We start from the raw sequence: 26549 nt of genomic DNA, 5'->3' as shown, positions 1-26549 counted from the left end.
TGGCAACTCTCTCCCCCCACTCCCACTCCCACACAATGTAACACCCATTTTGTAAAAGAAATAAAAGGAGAATTTCCTTTCCTTTATATGTGCATTTTTCCATTTATCATCACATGTGAACACTTCGTTTGAAAATAAATAACTAATAAGAATATAAATACAATTAAATCATGCATCATGCTGGTGTTTATTGGTGTGTGCATTTGTCTACAGTGGTAATGATAACAAGAATACATAAAAGAAGAGGATTAGTCCTAATCCAATTTGCACTTTAGAATTTAGAAAAGAAAAAAAAAAGAATAACATACTATGCAAAATGAATCTATGAATAAGTAATTCCTTCAAATTGGGTATGATCAAAAGAAACCCTAAATTTGAATACAAACTCTGTCACCAAGTTGAATTTGAAATTTAGAATTTGGAAAAGAAAACAGAAAAATATAAAAGAAAAAGGAATAGGAGACTTACCTGGGCCGCGGGAGCCACATTTCGGCCCATTACGAACCATCCGCGCCCCTCTCTCTCTGTTGCGCCGCTGACAAGTGGGCCCAACCGTGCAGTAGCTGTGGTCGCGCGCGTCAACCCTGTCGCTGGTGAGCGGGCTCCACTGCACAGTTTCTTTCCCCTTCCTTCGTCAACGTCCGACGCGGCAATCCAGATCACAACAAGCTGCGAGGAATCCGTGGGAAGCTAGCCACGATTCAGCCACCTCGAGCACGCGCTCCCCTCAGTCACTGCCGGTGGACCGTTTCCCACCTCCCGACCTTCGTCGTCGCGCGGAATGCGCCGCGCCGAGCGGATCCACAGCCCCCTCGCGCGCAGTCCTCGGCTGGCGCCCCAAACCGACCTCCCTGGAGGCCATAAAGCGGGACACCGAACCCTAGCCTCCTCTTCCTTCCACCGCCACAAGAAGAAGAAAACGCCGCCGCTAGGAATAACCATTAATGTCGGGTCCAGTGAGTGTGTAGCCGGGTGGAGAAATTCCTGCGGTTCGAGTCTCGGTGGCGGCGTCGATAGCTTCAGTGGCGTTGGTGGATTTCACACACGGTGTTTCCGCGTCCGGTGGGAGCTTGGGTGGCCGGGAATTCGCTGTCGTCGGGGAACTTCCGCGTCTAGCCATTGCGGACCGTGGTCGACTCTCCAACCTTCACCTCGGTCTTCGGTAAGCCCCTGGGTAGTCTCACCATGGCTCACGCTTCCTTTTGCACCGATTAGCTCGTGAATTAGGGAGTCCACGCATTGGATCGTGTATCTCCGGTGAGGAGCGCCGCTGTAGGGAATGTATTCCGCCGCGCTCGGCTGTCTGGGGTAGAAGATGAAATATGGGCCATGGGATCTGTGTCCGATGGCGGGGATAGAATCTGGGGAGTGATGAGTCCCTGGCCGTCCGATCGAATTGGTAGGATAGGATAGGATCGGGGGAAAGAGATGGGTTCGACACCGTCGATCTATTCGCGGACGGCTGGATCTGGGCGTCGGACACCGCTTCGAGGGGATGGGATCCGTGCCGTGGATTGGGATCCAACGGTCACTGGTTAATTCCGACCACATAAAATCCTGGCCGTAGATTAGCGATCCGATGGATCCGGTTGGGTACCGCTTCGGTTGAAGTAGCGATCTAATCCGTGCCCTCCGCTGCGGATCCAACAGCCCTGAGTGCACGGTACCCGTTCGGCCTGTAAAACTTCAAAAGAGACCCTACTCTTTACATATATCAACCCGCCGTCCGTCACCTCTGTGCGCTGGGTCTCTGGAATCTTGCCCCGAACCCCCTGATCTTTCTGGTAATAGTGTGCCCAGTCCAGATTTCATAAGAAATGGTTAAATAAAATCTGAAAATGATTTTAATGAGAAAAAGAATTGCTAGAACTTATAAAATTCGTAGAGAATTCATCTCTAGTCCAAATCACTCCATTCCAGTTTCTAAAATTTTGTAATTTTATTCTTTATCACTTAGAGTCTCTGTTATGTCATGAAAACAGTAAGAAAATTTATTTCTCACTTAATCCTATTTTAAGCACATAAAGCCTTTGGAAACTCATAACTTAAAATCTATAACTCCAAAAATTATGATTCCTGTTCCTAGGATTTTATTTTAATGTGTAGAATATTATTGTGTATTTTGTTTACATGTTTGGTGTGATGTTAATTTTCTCCATACACTGTGCTTGTTTGTATTGTGGCGAGTAGAAGAGCTCGTTGCTGAGGATCCTGGTGAGCAGCAGGTTGAAGTAGCTGAGCAGGAGCTCATTGAAGGCAAGTTGTGCCCTTGATTCACTTTTGTTACCCAATAATGTTCTTTATAATCATCTACCATGCATAGGTTAATTTTGATGGGACCCGATAGGTCACCCTAGATTGTTTATCTCATTACCTTGTTCACCCTTGAATCACTTGGGTAGTTTTGCTATTGCTTTACATGGTTTTGGGATAATCATTTATTATATATATGTTCCAATTATTTTGTTATTCTATTTATGTTCATGTCAAGATCATTAATGTTAATTGGAACATAGAGCTTAACTTGAGAAACACGTGCCACCACAAGGGTTTATGGACGCCCTTGGCTGATTAATTAGGAAAGCTAGTGGAAGACTACCTTACCCGAAAGGGGCAAGGGCAGTAGGGGAGTTGCATGCAAGGAGGTTCTCGGGTTGATTTAGCTGCGATGGCGGTCGGACGGGGGATTCTTGCAAGTGCTCTTCCCATAAACTGTAGCGGGTTTTCGGAAGCTAGTGGAACTTTGTAAAGGCCTCGTAGTGGATCCCTAGCCATTCACCTCGGTAGTGTCTAAGGGCCTAGCTAACCCTGGCGACATGGGATACACGACTTGTGGGTAAAGGGTACAACCTCTGCAGAGTGTAAAACTGGTATACTAGCCGAGCTCACGGTCATGAGCAGCTCAGGACTCTCTGATGATTAAATTATGAAACCTAAATTCAATTTTGTCATTTGCATATGCATGGGTTTATTATTAATTTTGTTCTATTATTTTATTTAAGGTTTGGTATTTACTTACACTTAGTAACTGCTAATAAAAGTTTGACCAACATTAAAAGCAATGCTCAGCTTTAACCATTCACTTTGATAAGCCTTACACTCCATGAGCTCCCACCTTTGGTGAGTTCATGTCACATTATTCCCCACAACTTGTTGAGCGATGATCATGTGTGAGCTCACCCTTGCTGTCTCACACCCCCCCACAGGAGAAGAGCAGGTGGTGCAGGAGGAGCCACAAGGCGAGGAGTATGATCTGATCTAGGTGGCGTTTCTCAGTTGACATTGGCGCCGACGATCCTTAGTTCGTTTTATCTTTATTACTTTATTTTGTAATAAGTCTTCCGCTATGTAATAAATACTCTGATGTTTTATGACATTTATCTCTATGCACTCTGTTATTATATATGTTGTCTTCTTGGCGCATGTATGAGATGCACCTGGCTTTGTCCCTTAAAGCCGGGTGTGACACACAAGCACAACACAAGCACAAGGATCGTTCGGTCATTCATTCGATCATTCGTCCACCTGTTCTTAGTTTGTTCGTTCGTTCGTCCGATCGTTCATGGTTCATTCGTCCGATCGTTCGTCCATTCGTTCATCCAAATAATCTTTGTTCAGCTCTTATGCTGCCGAAATTCCGATCATTCGTTTGTCCGATCATTCGATCGTTCGTTCATCATCCCTATTCATCGTTCATCGTTCGTTCATAGTCCCTATTCATCGTTCATCGTTCGTTCATAGTCCCTATTCATCGTTCATCGTTCGCTCATACGAACTATTCATCATTCATCGTTCGTTCATAGTCCATATTCATCGTTCATCGTTACTATTCATCATTACTATTTATTGTTACTATTCATCATTACTATTCATGGTTAATAATCATCGTTAGTATTCATCGATGCTATTCATCGTTACTATTCATCGATCATCCGATCACCCAAATATTCAACTGCTCATCCATCATGCTGTCCAGCTCACCTAAGACCTGCCAGACCAATATTCCAGTCATACGAACTCCGGTGACTGTGATTTTCCTTCCAGTAAGAACTTTCCATTTGGTCACCCATCCCAGATTTCTCCAAGTTGAGCACGCTTAACTTTGAGATTCTTTCGAACCAGGCTTCCAAACTCAGATTCTAATAATTCTTGTTTCTAAATTCTTATGAAATTATTCCCTATCCAACCATGTCATCCCTTAAGCATGGTTTATATTCCAGAAAACTCCCAAAATACTCTTGTCCCATATTCTGCTTATAATTTCCCTATTCAGACTAAGTCAGATGATTCATTGGCCACTATTCTCACCAACAATGAACTCTACTGTACTAAACCACATGTACCCAGCTATAAATACACCCAGCTACCCTCTCTCTCTCTCCACACACTCAACACCCTCAGCCAAGGCAAACACCCCACCCACTTAGTTACCCCGCTCTGTCGGCTACGCGCATAGTGTCGCATCGCCTCCAATCCACTCTCCTGGTAAGCACCTCCACTCCACCACCAATAATATCACAACACCACATGACATAGATTCTGCTCAAGACTGTACCCATCCATATATCACCATTCTGTCACACCTGGTTTTGGAAGGCAAACCGAATGTGAACCATGTACGTGCCGAGATCAGAAACTCACGTACACAGCGATTACATAATTGGACATCATAACACAATGCTCAAAGTAAATTGCGGAAAGGTACTTTAATTACATCAAGATATCCAAGACATCCACAGAGTCTAATACATAGTCGTAGTGTTCAACATTGATATCAAAGTGTGGAATACGAAACGTAGAAGATAAGGCCTTCACAGGCAGCTCACTGGGGGTTTGCCACTAAGATAAACTAGAACTCGTCGTAGTCCTGGAACTCCTCAAAATCCTCCATGTTGCCAGCATCACCTCCTGAGCACTGAGTAAAGTGGGGACAACCTGGGGTGGGGTGGTTTGTAAAGCAAGGGTGAGTACACATCAACGTACTCAGCAAATGTCCCGTTTGGCTAAAGTGGACTAGTTGTATGTGGCACTGAGGTTAAGCGGTTGCTTTTAGTTAGTCAAACATTTATTACTATTAGTAGAGCCAAGTTTTAGTAATAAACCCAGTTATTACCCAAAAGTACTCCCTCCAAGAGGAAATACTAGAGATCAGAATTATAACCAACATTATTAACCATCATCATAAAAGTAACCAAAGTTCTTCTAATCAAAGAGGATCCCAAGGCTGCTCTTAACCGTGAGCTCGGCTGATATACCAGTTTCTAACACTCTGCAGAGGTTGCACACTTTACCCACAAGTCGTGATCCCTTTTTGCCTCGGGTCGATCAAATCCTCAAACACTACCAAGGTGAGTCGACAAGGTTTCACTATGTAGCTTTTACAAAGACTCCCCTGGTGCATAGCTGCTCGTTAGGTTTCGCTAGTCGTACAAACGCAGTACACCTCCCCAAGGTGGGTGACTAACAAAACCAAATCGAATGAACCTCTGCACCCCCTTGGCAGAGCGAGAACTACGCCCCGGCCCCCATTGACGGCTCTCGGTCAAAACCAACTACACCCCCAGGTTCATCTAATTAATCAGCTAAGGGCGTCCCATTCCACCCTCATGGTTGCACTGTTATCCCAGGTGGTCACTCCATGAACAGGTCCTTACGGAGAGGTACTCAGGAAAATGGCCTGAGCCCCTAGAGTATCACAATATCATCATCGGGATAACATCATCGTATCATAAATAATCACATCATGTTCATTGATTAAGTTAAAGCAATAGCATAAACTAACCATAATAACCCCAAAAGGTAAACAAGGATAAGGTAAATACAGACTAGTCAATCCTTAAGTTTCAATAATGTAATGTGGTACAGTGAATTAAAAATGAATAGGACATAATGGGTCAGAGGACACTTGCCTTCACCAGGTTGTTGCTCAGGGAGGTCTTCAACAACACACTCAGGAACCACGTACTGCTCGTTGTCTAAATAAAACGATCATACATTCAATACATTTGGAAAGTACAAATGAACAACACACCAAACATGTACAAACATTGTAATACATCTAAAAAAGGCACAATATTAAATAAGGAAGAATGAGATCAAAGTATAACATGAACTAATTTCATTTAGGAGTTGATTATTCTTTAAGTGTTGTCCATAATTACATAACCTAATTCTATTCATTTTATTGACATCTAAAAGTTAGACCAGAGATGAATTCATGTAATACATATTATTAATCTCACAAGACTAAATATACTTTAACCTCTAGGGTTTTCCTTTTATTAATTTCATTAAATGAATATATCCACACATGTACTAGTTCATAGTTAACCATAAAATTAAAATGTGCAGATAGTAAATGGAACTAATTTATTTAAACAGAGAATATTCCTATGAACATTTTGCAATTTGAATCACTAAATTTGGAGTTCATATGCAAAAGATATGAAATAAACAAGTTTGGGAGTTTAAAATATGAAAATAGGTCTAATTATGTAAATATTTAAAAGCCTAGGGTTCAATCTGCAAGATTACAGGGGCCTACGCGCAAAAACCAGGGACAGCGGGTTGATTCCAACTAAACCGAGGGTCTCTTTAACAAAATCACCGCGCGAAGGGGTACGAGGTCTGCTCAACCGTTAGATCAAAAACCAACGACTGAGATTAGATCTGCGGGCGAGGGCGCTGACATGCGGGCCAGCGGGGCCAGCGACCGAGCAGGGGGCGCGCTGACCGGTCGGACCCAACGCCAGGGGTTCTTAAGACCAGATCAGGTTCACGCCAACCGAGAGCACAGATACACTACCGTCCAGCCTCTTGCCACAGAGGGTACACTCTACTATCACCATCTCTCCACTCCCATTGCATGTTGTCTTATTCTGGTATTAGTCTGCCCGAGGCAAAGCTTACCCATGATGAGGCATGTGACCAGTTAAAGGGTCCTCGGTCAGCAGGCCTACATCAACAAGGTCCTTAATTGACTCAGATGGAGACACTACACCGAGACTCTCTTCTCGTGCAAGTCACCCACTCAATCTCAGCTTTATCATTTCAAACCCAAAGTTTGGTACCTGACAGAGGTACATCTTTTCCAATGTTGAACCCATCAAGGCCCTGATGGATCCACCATCAAGTTTTATTTTTGAAAACATCCCATCCCACTTGAAGCATCATATTTTGTCAAAACAAAACATTTTGTTTTTCTAGGGCAAGACTAAGCATTAGAAAAACCTTCTCATAAAACAGGTGATCAAGGAAAGGTAATCAATCTTCCAAGGAAGGAAATACATCAATTGTTTAGCACACAACTCCTATTACCTAATGCATCAAGCAAGTGAGAAAGATTTTAAAATAGCAAGGAGGTGGCAAATGCACCGGGGCTTGCCTGAATAACATTAGGTTAGTGTTTGTTAGGCGATGTCCACTTGACGATCATCCTTGTCCTAGCACTTGATCAGGCAGGTTCGTCCATCAGCATCACCATGCGGAGTAGCCCGCACTTGGGGTCGACTTGGCTCGTCTTCCGCATCGCGCGATCAGCTAGCGTACCTAATGAAATGCATTATGCATATGAATGCATATCAAGACGGGTATCACAAGATAATATTACAATTAAGTCATCATCATAATCATGACAACCTAATTCTTATGTATATACCAACATAACCAGACATAATATAAATAGAACACGAGCATTCTACAAAATACTAACTTCATCCTATTACCGTATGAACAGAACATTTTACCAATATTTAAGACCACTACTCATCACATAAGTGGAACCTATTTAATTATATTTAACATATACATTTATCAAGGCACTACTCACCTGGCCGACCCATCGACGATCATTATACAATGTGATTAATTCACCATTGCACACAAGCACACATAGAATATCATACCTAGTTTAAAGAGCACACTAAACGACTTATAACTTTAACTTCACAATTCTTGGACACCTAACACTTATAAAATCTTGATAGAAGAACTTTCATTAACTTTCTAAACTAATTCCCAGGTTAACCTGTGTATCACATATATTAATAAAACATCACATTTTTAACACCCACAATCCTGCAAGCACTGAGACCTATTGCGACCTCTTTCTCCACACGACATTGACCAAATCACAGTAGATGACTTGGGCATCCTAATAAATAGTATACCTACAGTTCTCTTCATCGAACTAATAACCGAATTAGCAATCCGACTCACCATAGAATTATCACGATTAATATACCTAGTCAGACCATTCATCAATCCACTAGCACGAATAACAAATTTGCTTACCCTGACTAATTTGACGAGATAGTCGGAAGCACGACGACGGTTTCCGGTTGACGTCTTTGATCACACACGTTTGGCGAGCGATGCACACAATTTCTATTCTTGACCAGATATTCATGGGATTCCTTTTGTTGAGCTGGTGACGCGTGGTCAGTACAAGAGCGTCTTCACAGCTTGGGACTTGGCGTAGACGAGGATGGCGATCGACGATATCGACGTGCCAGCGCGGCGATTTCCATTTGACGACGATGATGGCACAACGAGGTGAACGCGGCAACACACGGCTCAATGGGTAAGGCCTTGTTCGGTTATTCCCAATACACATGGATTGGATGAGATTGAAAAAATTCTTAAGAAGTTTGACTTGTTTGGGATTCAAACCCATCCAATCTCACTCAATCCACGTGGATTGAGAGCTAACCGAACAAGCCCTAAAGATGCACGACGGCTGGCGAGCTGGGCTAGCTCGGATAGGAACAACCGATGGGATGACCATGACAAATAGAAAATCGACGACCGGCGAAACCGATAGCCGAACAGGAATTGAGCTAACAGGAATTGCACAGATCGACGACGCGAGGCCCGATCTGGTGAGCACGACGCAAAGGTGGGCGTCGCTGCCGCTGCTCCGACACGAAGTACTTGCTGCCGAGGCAGACGAGCACAACGGAGGCCGGGGTCTGGGCATCGAGCCAGCGCATCACGCAGTTTGGAAACCACACCACCCACACGAAGCGCTTGCCGCAGAGCACCAGACCGCGCGCCATTCGCGCAGAGCTCCAAAATCGCGCGCCGAACTGGGAGCCAAGGCGAGCGCGGCAAGTGAGCTGAGGGGGCACGTCAGGAAACTCAATGGCGGCGATCTGGGCGAACGCGACACAGGAGACCAGAGTGAGAGGTGCGCTGACGAGGAAGCAGGAAGCCGCGACGAGGGAGCTCGGCGCGCAGACTGGGCGAGCTGGGCGCGCAGAGGAGAAACCGGAGAGCTCGGCTGGGGCTGGTTGAGGGAGAACCGCGGCGCAGAGAGCTCAGCGCGGCGTCGGGGGCGCGTCGGCAGGGAAGCAAGCGCGCGCGAGGCGCGCGTGGCCACTAGAGCTGGAGGGCGCGCGGACGATGAGCAGGAAGTCGCGTCGCCGGAGGAGCAGGGGAGATGGGTGTCGTACAGGGGCAGGTCGAGCGCGCTAGGGAGCTGCCGCGCGGGGAAGAAGCCGGCTGCGCGCGGCAAACAGAGAGCGGGAACCCGGGCGCGCGATATCCGGTGGAGAAGCAGGACGTTGCCGCGGCCATGGAAAGCAGGCGCGGCTGGGCTGGGCGATCCAGGGACGCGCAGGGAGCAGGACGCGCCATGGGAGCACGGAGGGGAAGCCGCTCGGCTGGGAGGAGAGAAGCGAAGCTCGGCCGGCGGCTGCCTGAAGAAAGAGCAGAGGACGCTGGCGTTGAGGGCAGGGCCGAGCTCGGCGGCCATGGCCGAACAGAGAGCAGAGCAGGGGCGCGGACGGCGGAACTCCGGATCGGCGCGGCTGGAAGAAGCTCGGCGAGCAGAGAGGACTGGAGGGAGCTCGGCGGCCATGGCAGGGGCTCGCGGCCGGCAGAGAGCTAGCGCCACGGAGAGAAGAAAAATCCTGGGCACGCGTGCACAGGGAGTTCGGCACGGTGCGGCGGGAGATTGAAGAAAGGGGAGGAACGCCGTGGGGCAGGGCGAGCTCGCCAGAGATGGAGCTCGGTCGCTGCTGAGGAAGAGAGGGAGCAGAGAAGTAGGGGAGGAAGACGGACTGCATCCGGTATGTGCGGTAGGAGATAAAGCAGCCATGAAAAAAAAAATCCTGGGCGGATGAGGATGATTAGAGCAGGGTATAGATGGCCAGCCGGGCCGGGCTAAACGGGCCGGCCCGTGCCGGCACGGCCCGATAGGTAGTGCCGTGCCTGGGCCGAGCATCAGGCACGCTGGGCCGGCACGGGCACGACACGATTAGCCCCTAGACACGATTAGGCACGATTATGCATGATTAGATCCAAGCACGACTAGTTAGCTGTGTGTTGTACTCTTTTTTCTTATCTAGGGTTTTCTCACAATGGTGAGTTTTTACCTAAATAGGTTTTTAATGAGTCAGCCATTGCTGTTGGGGACTTGTTCTCAAATGCTATGAGTTAAGAACAAGGCAACACAGAAAATGTTAAACGTTAAGATCCTTCGTCCTTCGAAGCATTATTTCCCTTAGGATATAACGATCCCCGGACGAAGGTCATGAAGGATTAACCTTCATCACTATAATGTACATTAGTAAAAGACGAAGCATATGAAACATAAAAGATAGCGTGAATAATCGTATAACATTATTCATTTAACTTTATTAACTCATCATAAAGGAATAGAAACAACATTGAATTATAAATGTACCTTCGGCCTGGAAGGAAATGAAAATACAAGCGTGACGCAAAAGCAAATGCCAAGTCCGCGTGAACAGTACGGGGGTACTGTTCACCTATTTATAGGCACGGGGTACAACCCATACAAAATTACATACATGCCCTTTACATTTGGTGATAATTCTATAGCATTCTATCAAGGTCTAAATGGCCTTTTCATCTTTAAGTCGGTTCCCCTTTCTGCGAACATGCCGAAGCTTTCCTGCTTCACAGCTTCGGCACTGTGTCAACCTTCGTATCTTTTGAGCTTCTCCCTTTCTGATTCAAGTCCGAAGATACCTGTTCACACATTATACTCCAGAAACATTGTTAAATCATGTTTTTGAGGACCTTCGGAAGCCGAAGGCCCCCAACAGTAGCCCCTCGCAATATTAATTTGTTTGAAATAATAAATTCAGATTGCGATATGAACGAAGGCTTTATGCCGAAGGTCCGAAAAAACACCTTCCCTTTGCTAGAATAGCAACATTCAATGACAAGTGGGGTCTTTCATCTTTCAACGCATCAAGCGTATAAATACGGCCATACGCAAACTTATTTTGCACGCTTTCTGGCCAACCACTCCTGCTCACTCATTTTTTAGCTCTTGTGCACTGTGATCTGCTAAGTTTTTAGCTTTGAAGCTTCGGCTTTTAGAAACAGTTTTTTAGCGCTTCCGAAGATGTCTGAAGCTGCTAAGAAGGCTGCTGCTGAGATGAAGCTGAGTCTTGATGAAGAGAAGAACCTAGGGTTTCTTATAGCGATGTCGAAGTCCAACACAGAAAAGATTACCAAGGAAATTCTGGAGGGGCTGTCTGAAGATACTGGTGACAGTGAAAGTTATGATATGGACAGCGGTGGCGAAGACTCCGAAGATCGCCCCTGGCGACCAAGCCATTCAGTTTATGGTAAATCAACTATCAAAGAGAATCATCTTGTTAATATGAGAGGAAGGTATTTCCGGGATCTGTCCATTGTGAGGGCGGACGAAGGGGAAAAAACTTGTCCACACCCTGAAGAAAATGAAGTTGTGGTGTACCGAAGCTTTTTGAAAGCTGGATTGCGATTCCCCTTGAGCAGCTTCGTCGTGGAGGTGTTGAAAATCTTCGAAGTCTATCTTCATCAACTTACTCCCGAGGCAATTATAAGGCTAAATATCTTCGTGTGGGCCGCGAGGAGTCAAGGTCTGAAGCCTGACGCAAGAAGCTTTTGTAATGTTCATGAATTATTATATGAAACAAAGCCTTGGGGCAAAGAACAGTACCATAACAACTTTGGCTGCTACAGCTTCGTTTCTCGGTCCGGGGCAAGCTGTCCCGTACCAACCTTTCGGAAGAGATGGCCCGGGGATTGGATGACAGAATGGTTTTATGTGAAGAATGACCTATCAGCACGAGAAGACATCAAAGGTATAATTATGCGTCCTATTTGGCAAAGCTTCGGCCTTCGGAGGCCGAAGGTTGAAATGAACGAAGCCGCCGAAGAGTGCCAAAGAGCCTTCGGCGTTGTCTGCTCTTTTATAGGAACAAGGGACTTAGTACAAGAACATATCGCCTTCAGGGTGTGGCCGCTTGCTGAGAAATGGGAAATGCCACAAGAAACCATAAAAGAGGCCGACGAAGGTGAGCTTGTGAGACTGAAGTACACCTTCAAATTTGGAGATAAATTTATTGAGCCAGATGATGAGTGGTTGAAAAGCATTGACAATTTAAGTGATGAGCTACTCGGGACCTACTCGAAGGCTGAAGATAACGCAATGTCAGCAGCCTTCGGAGGCCGAAAAAAGAAGAGACTGAATCGGGTATTTGATGCCATTGGGTTTGTCTACCCTCATTACTGCTATCCCATTCGAAGGCAGAAGAGAAAAAACACAATCTCTGCAAAAGAAGAAGCTGCAGCTGCTCCTAGCGAGCCAGAACCGAAAAGGAAAAAGATAAAGGTTCTTACGCAACGGCCGCGTTATATTGAACCAGCTTCGGTGCCGGAGTTTACCGGGAAAACTTCTTCAGCCACCGAAGCTGAAAAACTAATCGAGCCAGCCTTGTTGCCAGAGATCGCAGAAACGGCCGAAGTGCCACCAAAGATAGAATCAGAACAATCAAACATTTTGTTGTCAGAAACAAAAGAGAAAACCGAAGCGCCACTCACAGAAAAAATTGAGGAGGTAAGAGAAGCAACTGAGGGCTCCAAAACATCAGAAGTTTTGAGTCCTACAGCAATCATTGGGACAGCAAAAAACCAAAAGGGGCCATCAATGACCCCAAAAAGGAAAAGAATGGTAAATGTACTAGACGTCTTGGAGACAATTAAGTCTTCAAGCACAATTCCAAAAAAGAGTGTTGAAGTTGCTGAAGCTTCTACTGAAGCTTCGGCTCAACAAGCTGAAGCTGAAGCTGGGCCTTCAGAGCCCTTCAAAGAACATCCTTTTGAAGCCGAAGCAGTAAAAATTCCGGAACCAATATTAGTTGAAGAAACGGACACCGTCATCCCCGAAGCACCTGCCGGCATGCATGATTACATCATACGACATGCTTCGGGGAAAAAGCTATCTGAGGAAGAAACTCATGAGGCCAACCATTATGCAAAGGAGCTGAAATATCCGAAGGGGGCAGTAATATTCAATGGAACAAATGAAGATGACTTCTTATACTGCCTGCCTGATAACAAAGAGCTATCTGTCTGCCGAGAGATGGCGAGAAGCATAGGCTTTCCGAAGCTTGAAGCTGGGTTAAGTGCCATGACGAAAGAGGATCTCGCAGACAGCCTCGCGTACAACAGCCTGAAGGTACGGGAATTAAACACTTGAGAAAAAACCCCCTATTTTTTTTTACGCAACTCATTCCTTTTTTCTTATATGAATTCTTTTTTCATATAGGGCCTGATCCTAAGCAACGCGTTAAGAGCGCAAAAGAGCGCCGAAGATGAAAGTTATGAAATTGCGTTTAATAATTTACGCTCCGAAGTTATCAAACTGAGAAACGAAGCTTTGGAAAAAGATAAAATTCTACTTACACTGGTAGATAAAGTGAAAAAAGACGAAGCTGCTTCAAAGGCCCAGGCCGAAGCTCAAAAACGCGAGATTAAAGATCTTCAGAAACAGCTGGCTAGAGCTAAAGAGGAGCGCGCGCTTGAGGAAACGAAACGAGAACTTAGTGATTTTATGGTCAACAAGTTGGAATCAAAAGTTAAGGAGTTTCGCACATCTCAGGGGAAATACTATGTCAAATCTGTAGAATGTGTGAATAAAATTAAATCCAGCTTCGCCAGCGTAGGCGCCTTTTCCAGCGAAGAGAATTTCTCTCGAGGCAATCCCGAAGGTCCGCTGGAATGGATTAGCCACGAAGCAGAGGCCTTCGAAGAGATTCTGAACAGTCGTGGCGACATATGCGCTTTTTCGGGCGCCAGAGGAATTGCTTCCGTCTTAGAGAAGAAAGGTTGCGAACATGTAAAATTTTTAGCTCAATCCGAAGCTACCTTATCTACCGAAGACATCAAGGACCCCACGGCCGAAGCGAGCGTGGTTGGTGGCAAATTTTTTACTGATATCTGGAACGACGGCGGCCGAGGAATGGCGCGAGAGATCATTGAAAGAAGCGAAAAAGGCATTCACGATGCTAGAAGAGTAGCAGACGCTGCCGAAAGGAGTAGGGAGCCCGAAGGACAGTTAGGTACCAACTAGTCGTTCTTGTTGCGTTGTAATTTTCATTTTAAACTTTGCTCACGATTTGTAAAAGTACTGAAGAAGTGTTCTCTTCGCTCAGAAACTGTTGGACGATCTGCCGACCCCCACACAAAAGGGGATGAAGAAATTAATCAAATGGCCGAAACTATCATGGACAAGGTTGTTGACCAACTTCTGAATGAAGCCGCCGAAGCAGTATTGAGGGAAGATTAGGTGCTATTTGGAAAAAACATTTAAAGTGTAATCTATGCAACACTTTGTACATTTGAATGTAATATACAAGTCTCTTTTCATTATTGAATTCTTTACGATGCATGAAACTTTAAATACATACCACTTTTGAGCCTTCGGCGAAAAAACACCTTCCCTTCTTTTCATGCGTCGTGAAGAAGATAGCCTTCGCCAAAATTATTCTGATGAATGACATCGATGCCTCGTGAAAACATTTTCCGAAGCTATTTTCCGAAGCTATGCAACTTTGATATTGATCTGATAAAGTTCGCCTATGTTTCGTGAAAATATTCCCCGAAACTGTATTCCGAAGCTATACAATTTCAATGTCACTTTTTCAAAGCATCCCTTCGAAGGTTGAGAGTGTCCCCTTCTCTTGCCAAATGCGATATGATGTATGATGCTTATGCTATGCAAAATGATGTGATGATGTTATGTTATGCATGTGACATTTGTTCCGAAGATACACATAAAATATATTCGTAAGCTCTGCATTCCCTTAGGAACGTCTTTGGAGCTTCTTCGTCTTTTACTTAGACGGCATCAGCGTTGACTTTTCGCTGTAAGCCTCCCTTAGGAGCTTCTTCGTCTTTTACTTAGACGGTATCAGCGTTGACTTTTCGCTGTAGGCTCTGCATTCCTTTAGGAACGACTTCTGAGCAGAAAACTTACGCTGCGCTCCCTTTGGAACGACTTTTTGTGACTTTATAAACTTACTCTGCGTTCCTTAGAACGACTTTTTGTTACTCCGAAGGATTTTTAGTCCGAAGGTCCTTCTTGGTAACGGAAGAAATTTTAGGCTTCGGCAACTTAGGCCTGTGAATCAAATAAATTTTTCTCGTGGAAACAACGAAATTATTACATGGAAACTATCAATGTTTTTTGCTTCACAGAAAATAAAACTGAATAGAAAAGACTGCTATCAAAGGTAGGATATGTCAATAAATGTGCTTCGACTCTGGCACAGTGCTGTTGACTGTGCGAGCTTCGGACTGTTCTCTGAAGTCCCTCTGCTGTGGAGCGTATTGACTCCCTTCTGGCTGTTGACCTTGCTGCAATGGAGGTGGAGGCGGAAGCTGCTGCCAGGAAGCTTGAGGTTGACTTGCCGAAGCTACAGAAGCCGCAGGGTGGTTGTCTATGTATTGTGGGACATAAGGCGGATGAAACGAAGCAGTATGCATAACCTGCTTCGACTGAGCTTGTTGAGATGCAGCTTCGGCTAGTTCCTTTTGCTTCTGGATTGTAACATGGCACGTCCTAGTGGTGTGGCCCTTGCCCTCTCCACAGAATAGGCAAAACAGTCTCCTTGGCTGATCTCCGAATCTTCCGCCGAAGCCCCTGGCGCCTCTGCCTCTTGGAGCTGGTGGCCGAAAGGAAGTTTGTTGTTGCCCCGAAGCCTGTGAGGAGCACTGCGGCCTGTTTTGCTGACTCCCCTTATCATCATTCTGAGTGCTGTGAATGGAACGGACATGCCTCGGGTAGTATCTTCCTCCGAAGCCCCTGGTCATCTCAGAAAATCTGAAGGCCTCCTCCCTTCTTTGGCGAAAGTCATTGTCGGCACGAATGTACTCATCCATCTTTTGGAGCAACTTCTCCAAGGTCTGAGGAGGCTTCCGAGCAAAGTATTGAGCTGCAGGTCCAGGACGAAGCCCCTTGATCATGGCTTCGATAACGATTTCATTGGGCACCGTTGGTGCCTGCGCCCTCAATCGTAAGAACCTTCGGACATACGCCTGAAGGTATTCTTCGTGATCCTGAATACACTGGAAGAGGGCTTGAGCTGTAACCGGCTTCGTTTGAAATCCTTGAAAGCTGGTCAGTAACATATCCTTCAGCTTCTGCCATGAAGTGATTGTTCCTGGCCGAAGGGAGGAATACCAGGTCTGAGCAACATTCCTGACGGCCATGACGAAAGACTTCGCCATGACTGCAGCGTTGCCCCCGTACGAAGACACTGTTGCTTCGTAGCTCATCAAGAATTGCTTCGGGTCGGAGTGGCCGTCAAACATGGGGAGCTGGGGTGGCTTATAGGATGGAGGCCAAGGAGTAGCCTGCAGCTCAGCAGACAGAGGAGAAGCATCATCAAAAACAAAATTTCCCTGATGGAAATTATCATACCAGTCGTCTTCGTTGACGAAGCCCTCCTGATGAAGGTCTTTCTGATGAGGCCTTCTGTTTTGCTCATCGTGAGTGAGATGGCGAACTTCCTCAGAAGCTTCGTCAATTTGCCTTTGCAACTCAGCTAGGCGGGCCATCTTCTCCTTCTTCCTCTGCACTTGTTGATGTAGCATCTCCATCTCTCTGATTTCTTGGTCTAGCTCTTCTTCCTCAAGCGTCGGGCTAACAGCTTTTCTCTTCTGGCTTCTGGCCTCCCGAAGAGAGACGGTCTCCTGGTTGTGGTCCAGCGGTTGTAGTGCTGCAGCCCCAGCCGCTGAAGCTTTCTTCGGCGCCATAGCGAAGGTCTATAGCTTCCGAAGGTGTTCACGAAGACTCGAAGTGGAAGTGAGTTCACCGGAGGTGGGCGCCAATGTTGGGGACTTGTTCTCAAATGCTATGAGTTAAGAACAAGGCAACACAGAAAATGTTAAACGTTAAGATCCTTCGTCCTTCGAAGCATTATTTCCCTTAGGATATAACGATCCCCGGACGAAGGTCATGAAGGATTAACCTTCATCACTATAATGTACATTAGTAAAAGACGAAGCATATGAAACATAAAAGATAGCGTGAATAATCGTATAACATTATTCATTTAACTTTATTAACTCATCATAAAGGAATAGAAACAACATTGAATTATAAATGTACCTTCGGCCTGGAAGGAAATGAAAATACAAGCGTGACGCAAAAGCAAATGCCAAGTCCGCGTGAACAGTACGGGGGTACTGTTCACCTATTTATAGGCACGGGGTACAACCCATACAAAATTACATACATGCCCTTTACATTTGGTGATAATTCTATAGCATTCTATCAAGGTCTAAATGGCCTTTTCATCTTTAAGTCGGTTCCCCTTTCTGCGAACATGCCGAAGCTTTCCTGCTTCACAGCTTCGGCACTGTGTCAACCTTCGTATCTTTTGAGCTTCTCCCTTTCTGATTCAAGTCCGAAGATACCTGTTCACACATTATACTCCAGAAACATTGTTAAATCATGTTTTTGAGGACCTTCGGAAGCCGAAGGCCCCCAACAATTGCACTAAACAGTTCAATATTAGCTATTTTAGTATGTTTTAACTGTGTTTGTGAATATCTGACTAAAATTCTGTGGTATAGTGCTAAACGGGCTATATGGGCTAAACGGGCTAAACGGGCTAAACGGGCCGGCACGGCACGGCTAAGCAGGCTTAGTGCCGTGCTTGGGCCTGGCCTTAGGCACTAGTGCCGTGCCGGCACGGCACGGCTATTAAACGGGCCAAACGGGCCGTGCCCTAACCGTGCCGTGCCTGGCCGTGCCCGGGCCGTGCCGCCCATTTGGCCATCTCTAGAGCAGGGGGCGGCGGAATATTTCCTTTTCTTTTTTCATTTCTTCTTTTTTTTAGAAAATTGCAGATATTTGGGGTTCTGATATTTGGATCTGAAAAATGTATAAAAGATCGAACCAAAATAAGATTGACAGTAATATTTGGGAAGGATTTGATTTAGTGACTATTCTGGAGTCAGATGAATTTGTATCTGTTATTTATATTTAAAGATTTTTGGATCGGGGCGAGACACAATCAGAACAAATCAGAATGATGTTAACAACAGTATTTTGGACTGTGTTCCATTTGATTCGAAATCAAATAATTTCATCCGCGTCTGAACACCTGGTTCCATAGCCATGGATAATTTACCAGTGAATCGAAGCTCAATTTTGGATCCTCGTACGTGATTTCACGGTTGACGAATGTGAACCGAATTATTTGCACCGAAAACCTTAGTCGACGAGTTCTGATTAATTTGTTTGGGATAAAATCATCAAAGTGGGTCGGGCTTCCGAATTCGTATTTGCGCGAGCGATGAATTTTAAATAATCACCGGTCGCACCGATTTTCGGAACAACGATGTTCCGAACATTACGAAAATTTAGGACAAGCCCGGATAGATAAAAATGATGTAGAACTCGCGACAGACGAAACAGATACGATATTAAAATCGTGATAGGCGAAGATGGTTAAAATTTAGCATCTGTTTTATCCAGTGATATTACGTGCTTAAATCCATACTCGTTGTCGAGCGGAATATATACACCTGGGGTGTTACAGCGGTATCCCTCGATCTCGGTCGTGCGATCGGGATCAGACGGGGGAGATCAAAGCCGAGAGGGCTATTTAGTTGCGGGCGACGCCGCTCCTCTTCGCGGCGGTGAGGTCGACAGAGTTGGGGCGGGTGCGTGCTACGACGGTTCCGGGGTCGCCGTAGCTGGCTAGAAATGAAGAGGAAGACTCAACGAACTCGCTGGTGGGGTTATGGCCACGAGACCGAGGTCAGAGAGGGAAGAACGGCGGAGGAAAGGCTCCGGGCGGGTCGGGACAATTCTGGTGAGGAATTCCGGCCGCTAGGAGAGGCAATCGACCACGATAGGGCTCGGTCTAGTTCCAGTGGAGGTGGGGGAGCACTATGGGCCAATGTCGGGGCACTGGACGGGGTTGGGTTGGCCGGACACCGTGCGGGCGCGGCGAGCAAGCGCGACCGCACACCGGTGAGGCCAAATTGGCTACAGGCAGGCGTGAATAGGGAAAACCAGGCACGGGAAGGAATGTCTCATCTCGGGGCGGAGCTCGGGGTGACCTGGCGCGGCTTCCGGCGAGCTGGATGACCGGCACGGCCGGCGCGGGCCTCCAGCGAGGTCGAGCGACGTCGGCAAAGCGCGAGACAGAGCGAGGCTACGCGAAATGGGACAGAGAAGTGAGTGCGGGCGCGGGCGATGCTTAAAAGGAGCTGGGGGGACGTGGGTGGGCGACGTGGCCGAGGATCTCGGCTAACGTGCGCGAGTGCGCACGCGCTGGTCCACGTCGGGCGCGGGGAAGGCAGAGCTGACAGGGGGGTCCCACGGCGCAGCGAGAGAGAGAGAGAGAGAGAGAGAGAGAGAGAGTGGGCGTGTGGGGGTAACGACTCGGCGCACTGACGAGGTGGGCACGCGAGGCAGAGGGGGAGAGGGGCGCGCGGGCGAAGGCAACTGGCGCCGATAGCCTGGCCCCACTAGGCAGAGAGAGGGAGAGAGTGAGCGCGTGGGGAAGGGAATCGCCGCTGACAGGTGGAACTCACCTGTCAAGCGGCGCGGGCGTGCGGGCGCGCGGCCTGGCTGGGCCGAGCTGGGCCGGCTGGGCTGCTTTGGCCTTTTCTATTTCCGTGTATTTTCTAATTGTTTTTCCATTTCTTTTTCTCTAGGGTTTCAATCCAAATTTAAATCAAGTTTCAAATTCAAACTAATTCAAACATGTGCAACAATTCAAAGAATATTTGAGCTCAGCATGATGCAACATTTCATGACTCATAATGTTTTGGCAAAAATAATTAATTAATCCCTCCCTAATTAAGCTATATCTACTCAAAAGAGAAAAAGAGAGAAAATCTAGAGAGAGATAGAAACTAGAGTGAGAGAGAAGAGTAACACCTGAATTTGGGTGATAATTAGAAATAAATTTTATACCCCAAATTCAGGGTGTTACACATTCTGACCACTATACTAAATATTTGTTGATATACTTGCTGGTTTGTATGTTTTCTTGTTCATGTTGCATAGTTATCGGAGCGTTCGTGCCATCTCATGAAGGCCACATCTGCAAGTCTACGCCAGACAGTGGAGGCAGAAGCCAGTTCCACGAGCTCTCACCCTTTCACCGATTAAGCAACGACAAGCTCACTGGATCCCTTTGATGCATAAATTACCTAAGTTTTTCAACCACAACCCTCATCGTGTTATTTTATGCATGATATGATTTTGCTGCTAAGAGACAAGTTATTATGGCCACCCAACCTTAGAACTTTGCCACAATTAATCTTTATACTCCTTGACATCTTTGTTACACATGATTTGAGAAAAGGTGTGAGTTTTCAAAAGAAAATGTTTTTCAAAATGGGTATGATGAAGGGTTGTCACCCTTATCACCCTTGAGTGGGATGATCAGTGACTCCCTGGTTTATGGGAGGGCCTAAGGTGATGGCTCAGCCGGGTTAGGTGTGAGCATGAAGGATTGTCCCTCTCGCCTAAGGACCGGTTTGTCATCACTCCTTACCTATACTCTTATCAAGTACAACCACTCGAGACTGTATGGGCAGTCGCTTGATCTGAACTTGCACGGTCCGAACCCCAGGATTATGATGGCGGGGAGCACCGGGAGGATAAGGAAGGGGAATGTTTTGTCTGGTTTGGACATGGTGGTGGCCTTGTTCCTTTCGGTATAATCGCTAAGGTAAGGACGTGCAAGGAAGAAAAAACTTCCGGCATTCGGATCTCACGACGATGAGATTGCAGAAACCGGACTAGTGGGTAAAGTGTACACCTCTGCGCAAAGTTTTAAAAACCTAATCGAGTAGTCCGTGTCCACGGATATGGATGAGTCATGGCATGGATTTGACAATTAGTGTTTTTTCCAAAAATGCTTTTGAAAAGTGGTTTTAAAAGGTCCAGCGGTTGAGCCGTGAGCTATGGTGGACGGAAAGTCCAGTAGCCATTTTTGAAAATGAAAACCAATGGGAAACTGCTGAGATACCTGGATAGTTTAGTCGAGGGGATTTTGTTCTATATTGAAAAACTTCCTGCTCCTTTGGGAGAGGATGTGCTTTGAAAAATATAAAATGTTTTACAAAATAACACTGCATCAAATATTGCTTTTTCTACAAAATATCCTGAGCACCACATACTCCTTGCATTATATCTGATTTCCACATTCCGTGGGTGAAGGTGGGCTGTTGAGTACGTAAGTGCTCACCCTTGCTTATTTGTTGTTTTTAGAGAAGGAGATCGCTGATCAGGTAAGAGTTACGCCTGTTCCCAACCTTGCCTGTGGCTGTTGGACTGCTGATTTACTTCGCTGCGTATATTGGGCTGCTTTAGCCCCACTCTGATGATATGTCCTGAGTTGTGGACCAACTCTTAAAGTTGATCGCCACCTTTATAGGTTTGTCTCATTTAAGCAGATCTAGAATCATTTGATGTATAAATGTGTTTACTAGCCTCCTGGGACTAGTAATTATATCACATTTGAGTCCCAGAGGATTGGGACGCTTCAGCCTAGTTCCGTATCATAAGCCTACAACCTTCCACCACCCAAGGACAGCTGACCCAGTACCTCAGACTGAGTTCTTAGCGGTCCGAACCTCATTCAAACTAAGAGCACCTAGAGGGGGTGAATAGGTGACCCTACAAAATTAACTCTAAACAACACAAACTTGGTTTATAATAGGTGTTAGTGAGAACTAAAACTAAGTTAGGACGAGAAGAGAGATATAGAGAGAGAACTCTTCTCTTGATTGCTCCTTTAAGATGAGTATTAAACTTAGGAGCAATATTGCAAGAGAGTAGAGAACTTAAGAAGACAAGAATCACGATAAGTAAATGGACAAGTGACATAGTTGTTTTTACCATGGTTCGGTCAATGCCTACTCCACATTGTGGTGACTATAGGAAACGGTGATGCCTAAGAGGGGGGGTGAATTAGGACTTCTAAAAACTATTCTCTAAACTAGGCCACAAATAAATCCCTAGAGCAAAACCTATGCAAATAAACAATCTATAATGTGCAAACTAGGTTTTGTCTAAGTGTTGTTATCTCTACCGCAAACCTAAGTTTCAATCCTAAATATTTAACTAGAAAGAGCAGATTGAAACTTAATTACTCAATATAAATGTGGAAGGTAAAGAGCTAGGTAGAGATACAAACTCATGTGGATGACGCCGATATTTTTACCGAGGTATCTGGAACCACGCAAGGTCCCGACTAATCCTCGTTGGTGCCCCTACACAAAGGGTAGCCCACGCGATGGCCAAGCACCTCGGTCGAGTAACCCTGTAGAGAGCTGCGGACCTTCTCCACACGCAAGTGGTGCTCCGCTTTTGGCTCCTCTCGGACGCTCCCCGCCATCTCCGCTATCGAGCTTTCGGTCGAAACGCCGCGGGCCTCGTTCCCTCCGATACACGGTGGCGGTCGTGACACAAACTCGGTTGTCATGGTCTCGCAAGACTCTTGCCCCACTCGGTACAATTACAATAGCTCGCACAAGAGTCGAGGTGAAGTATTTATAACCTCCCCCACAATCCTAGTCATTGGACAGAAAGCTGACTGCTCTATCGCTGGGCGCACCGGATAATCCGGTGCATACCAGACATGTCCGGTGCCCTGGCCACGTCAGTCGATCGTTGGGGTCTATAGCAGTCGACCGTTGGATCCGACCGTTGCCCAGACTATCCGGTGCACACCAGGCAGTCTGGTGCTACAGCCCCGAGAGCCCCTAGTTGCGGGCTCTCTGCACAAACTGTCCACTTCATGGATTTCTTCGATGTTTTCTTGGGCTTCTTTTGTTCTTGAGTCTTGAACTTCTACGCATCTTTTAGGTCTTCTTTTGAGGTGTTGCATTCTCAGTGCCTTAGTCCAATTCTCTCCACATCCCGTGAACTATAAACACAAACACTATCAAACACATTAGTCCACAATGTTATGTTGATCATCAAACACCAAAATCACTTAGCCAAATGAACCGGAGTCCATTTTCCTTACAATCTCCCCCTTATTGGTGATTGATGACAACACAACCAAAGCAAGCACATATAACAAACATTTTGATGAAACTATGCAATCTACTTGCTAGGATGCTTGAATGTCCCCCATAATGTAAGATTATGGACTTAAGCCTCCCCCTATCTCCATAATCCACATACTTCCTATTTTAAACCAAAGATACTTGAAGAACCAAAACCACTTGTAAGATCAAGATTTTAATTTTTTTAAATTGGGTGGTGTTTGGTGTTTGATATATTTTGAGTTGCTTTGGTCCCTAAAACTTCTCCCTTTTGGAATCAAACATCGAAAAGGAAGACATTAAAAGCATATATGAAGCAAATAATACTTGCCCTATAAAGGATTTACCACTTGTAGCTCTAAAAGATTACTCCACCTGAAAGAGTGTTCTCCCCCTTTGAAAGAGTATTCTCCCCGTGACAGAGATCCTCTACTTAGGAAAAGCACATGAGAAAGAGAGGGACAAGATATGATTTAATTAGACTAACACCACCTATGCATAGGTAAAAGATATATTTCAATAACATATGCATTTAGCAACATGGGAAGCATAAGATATGAAGAGTCTAATCAAAATCTAGAGAAGACATGTAAATGATATCGATAGTGGAATGAAACCACTGGTGGAATCAATGGAAGATTCTTGTAGATTTGCAGTGGAAGCTTATCGTCTTTCTCCCGGGACTCCATTTTCCTTCAATGAGACCTACTACATATAATAGACTGGAAAACAAGTATTAACCTCAAAGACTTAGATTATAGAGTAACCTCCTCCTGAAAGTGTGCATACAAGTTTTGATTACTTGTAGGAGACATGCACTTTGATTTTGATATCAAGACGGAAAATTATATATAATCCAAGCTTTGGCACATATAAGTCAAAATGACACCACTTGAAGAATACCACTAGTAGGATATAAATTGTGAAGCATTAGTGTCATTTACTTAGGAATGTTAAATAAGCTACGTGTCGTGCTTAACTAAATATTTTAAACCATGTAGGTTTGCTTAAGAATATGAATTGAAAACGAGCATTCCTACCATATGATTGACCTAGTATGCATGCAATTATAATCAAAAGTAAATACCACATGTAAACTAGGAATAAGGTAAAAAACCAGATACAAGAGAATAGATACGCATATCTAAAAACAAGAAATACCGTAAATCTAGTTACCTTAGTCATGGGTGGGGAATTTGGGTCCAAAATTTTGCACTAACCCACCTGACAATAAACTTGATCCAATATGATGCATCCCATGATATAAGTCTGTAATACCCAACTTTGGAATATAAAAGAGAGGAATAAATCTTTTTTTGTATAGCCCTTTTATTCATGAGAATTATTAGGGAACATATTTAAAGTAAATAATTATCTAATAAAACATGCATCATGTTGGAGTTTGTTTGTTTGTGCATTTAATAATAATAATAATAATAATATAATAAGGATTGTGAATTTGGATTAAACCCTAAATTGATATTATAATTTGAAGATGGAAATGGGAAAAGAAAGAGAAAGAAAAAAGGAGAAGGGTATAAAATATAAGGAAAAATATATATAAATCTATCCCTTTAAAACTGGTACCTTTATTTATTCATATGACGTGAAATCTGCAAAACAGATTTGAATTCGAAAACCAGATTTGAAATTGACAAAGGAAATAGAAATAAAACAAAAGAAAAATAAAAAGGGAGCACCCTAAACTAACTGGGCCATGTAGCCAATTCGGCCCGTTAGCGCCCTAGGAACACTCGGCCATGGCTCATGCACCCCCGCGCAGCTGTCATCTGGGGCCCCTCGTCGGCCTCTGCGGGTGCGTACCTCCCCCCTTGTGACGATGCCAGGCGGGCTCAAAGTGTCAGGTGTCTTTCCCCCTTTCTTCGCTCGCGCAGCTCCGCCTTGGTTAATCCCGGCGCGCATCTCGGGTGCCGTTGCAACGACCTTCCCACCTTGCCCTGGGTACAAAAGCTTGGCGCAACCCTCCGTTCCCCCACCAGTGTGTCCCCAACTTCATTTCCCAGCTCCCTTGTCGTGTGGCGCCGTCGCGAGTTCGCCGTGAGAAACACCAGCAACCCCACGCCGTCGTAACTACTCCTCGCACCACCTCTGTCCAGCGCGGGTCGGGAAAAGGTCAAGTACCTCTGCCTTGTTGCACTGATCACATCCGTGAGAGCTGGGTGGTGAATTGGGGCGGGCCTGGCCGGAATCACCATCGGAGTCAAGCGCCACCGGGAGTCCTTTGTGGCCGGCGACCTCCACCGCTAGATTACCAGTATGTGATAACCCTATTTGGTCCATTGCACTGTCAGGATGGTAGATCACCTTGAGGTTATAGTCGGGCCACCGTAGTTGGGGTGGAATGCCTCACCGGACTTCACGGTACCGCCGTTGGCCACTGGGCATCAATGGCAGGGTTCTCACCACGACAATTTGCGTCGGGATGATCTAATTCCAGTTGAAACCTTCCCTGGTGCGCGTAGGAGTAGTTGAATTTGGTGTTCGAGCGCTGTGGCGGGGCGTGGCCGCCGCTCCGGCGAGCCTCCACCGTGCGGGGGCTCGATGCTGCTGTTGTGCAGGGCGGCAAGGGAGGATGCGTCCTGGGCCGTTTATTCCTTTTGGGGTGGCTCAGATTAAAAGGATAGGCATCCCCTCGTCACTTTCGATCGGTACTGTTGATCTTAATCAAACGGTCCACAACCGATCTAGGGCAGACGAACTAGTAGTTGTTAGATCTGAATCCAAGGGTTCATATCGAGTGCCGGTTCAGCCCAGGACCACTCTAATTGAAAGGGAAATATGCCCTTGGGCCATTTTTATATAAATGTTTTGGTGATTAAATGTCCAACACATATTATTTTAGTTAATATATGCTAAGTGCTAAAGAGATGCAAATCAAGAATCAAGGTATGACTCTAGCCTTAGTGAATTGTTTTTGGTACTAATATATTCTTCTAAGTGCTAGGAATCTTTTCAAATCAAATGAGAGTGGATTAGAGAAGTTTGGCTAAGTACAGCCAGACTTGCACCAGCCTTCGGTGCACTAGACATTGTCCAGTGCACAGGTTGTCCGGTGCACAGGCTGGTCGAGCGGCGAACTCTCTGCTCTCGGGAATTGCCGAGGGCACCGTGGCTAAAATTCAACGGACTGTCCGGTGAGCCAATTGAGCCCGCGCCAACGGTCGACAGCGCTATCAGCGGGCGACGCATGGCCAGAG

The 26549-nt window shown here is 45.8% G+C and overlaps 1 protein-coding gene across 1 annotated transcript; it reads left to right on the top strand.

Annotated features, from left to right (window-relative positions):
• Positions 1-8762: 8762 nt before the first annotated feature.
• On the top strand, positions 8763-10039 carry LOC100384582 (uncharacterized). The gene has a single exon (NM_001177088.1). It carries the CDS (start codon positions 8778-8780, stop codon positions 9957-9959), a length of 1182 nt encoding a protein of 393 aa, NP_001170559.1. The 5' UTR covers positions 8763-8777; the 3' UTR covers positions 9960-10039.
• The last annotated feature ends 16510 nt before the right edge of the window (positions 10040-26549 follow it).

Source organism: Zea mays, chromosome 5 (assembly GCF_902167145.1).
Source record: "Zea mays cultivar B73 chromosome 5, Zm-B73-REFERENCE-NAM-5.0, whole genome shotgun sequence".
NCBI classification, from domain to species: domain Eukaryota; kingdom Viridiplantae; phylum Streptophyta; class Magnoliopsida; order Poales; family Poaceae; genus Zea; species Zea mays.
This window is presented reverse-complemented; position numbering and strand designations above follow the sequence as displayed.

Excerpts from the sequence above, each read along its gene's own strand:
- LOC100384582 (NM_001177088.1), top strand. The coding sequence starts at position 8,778 with ATGACCATGACAAATAGAAAATCGACGACCGGCGAAACCGATAGCCGA.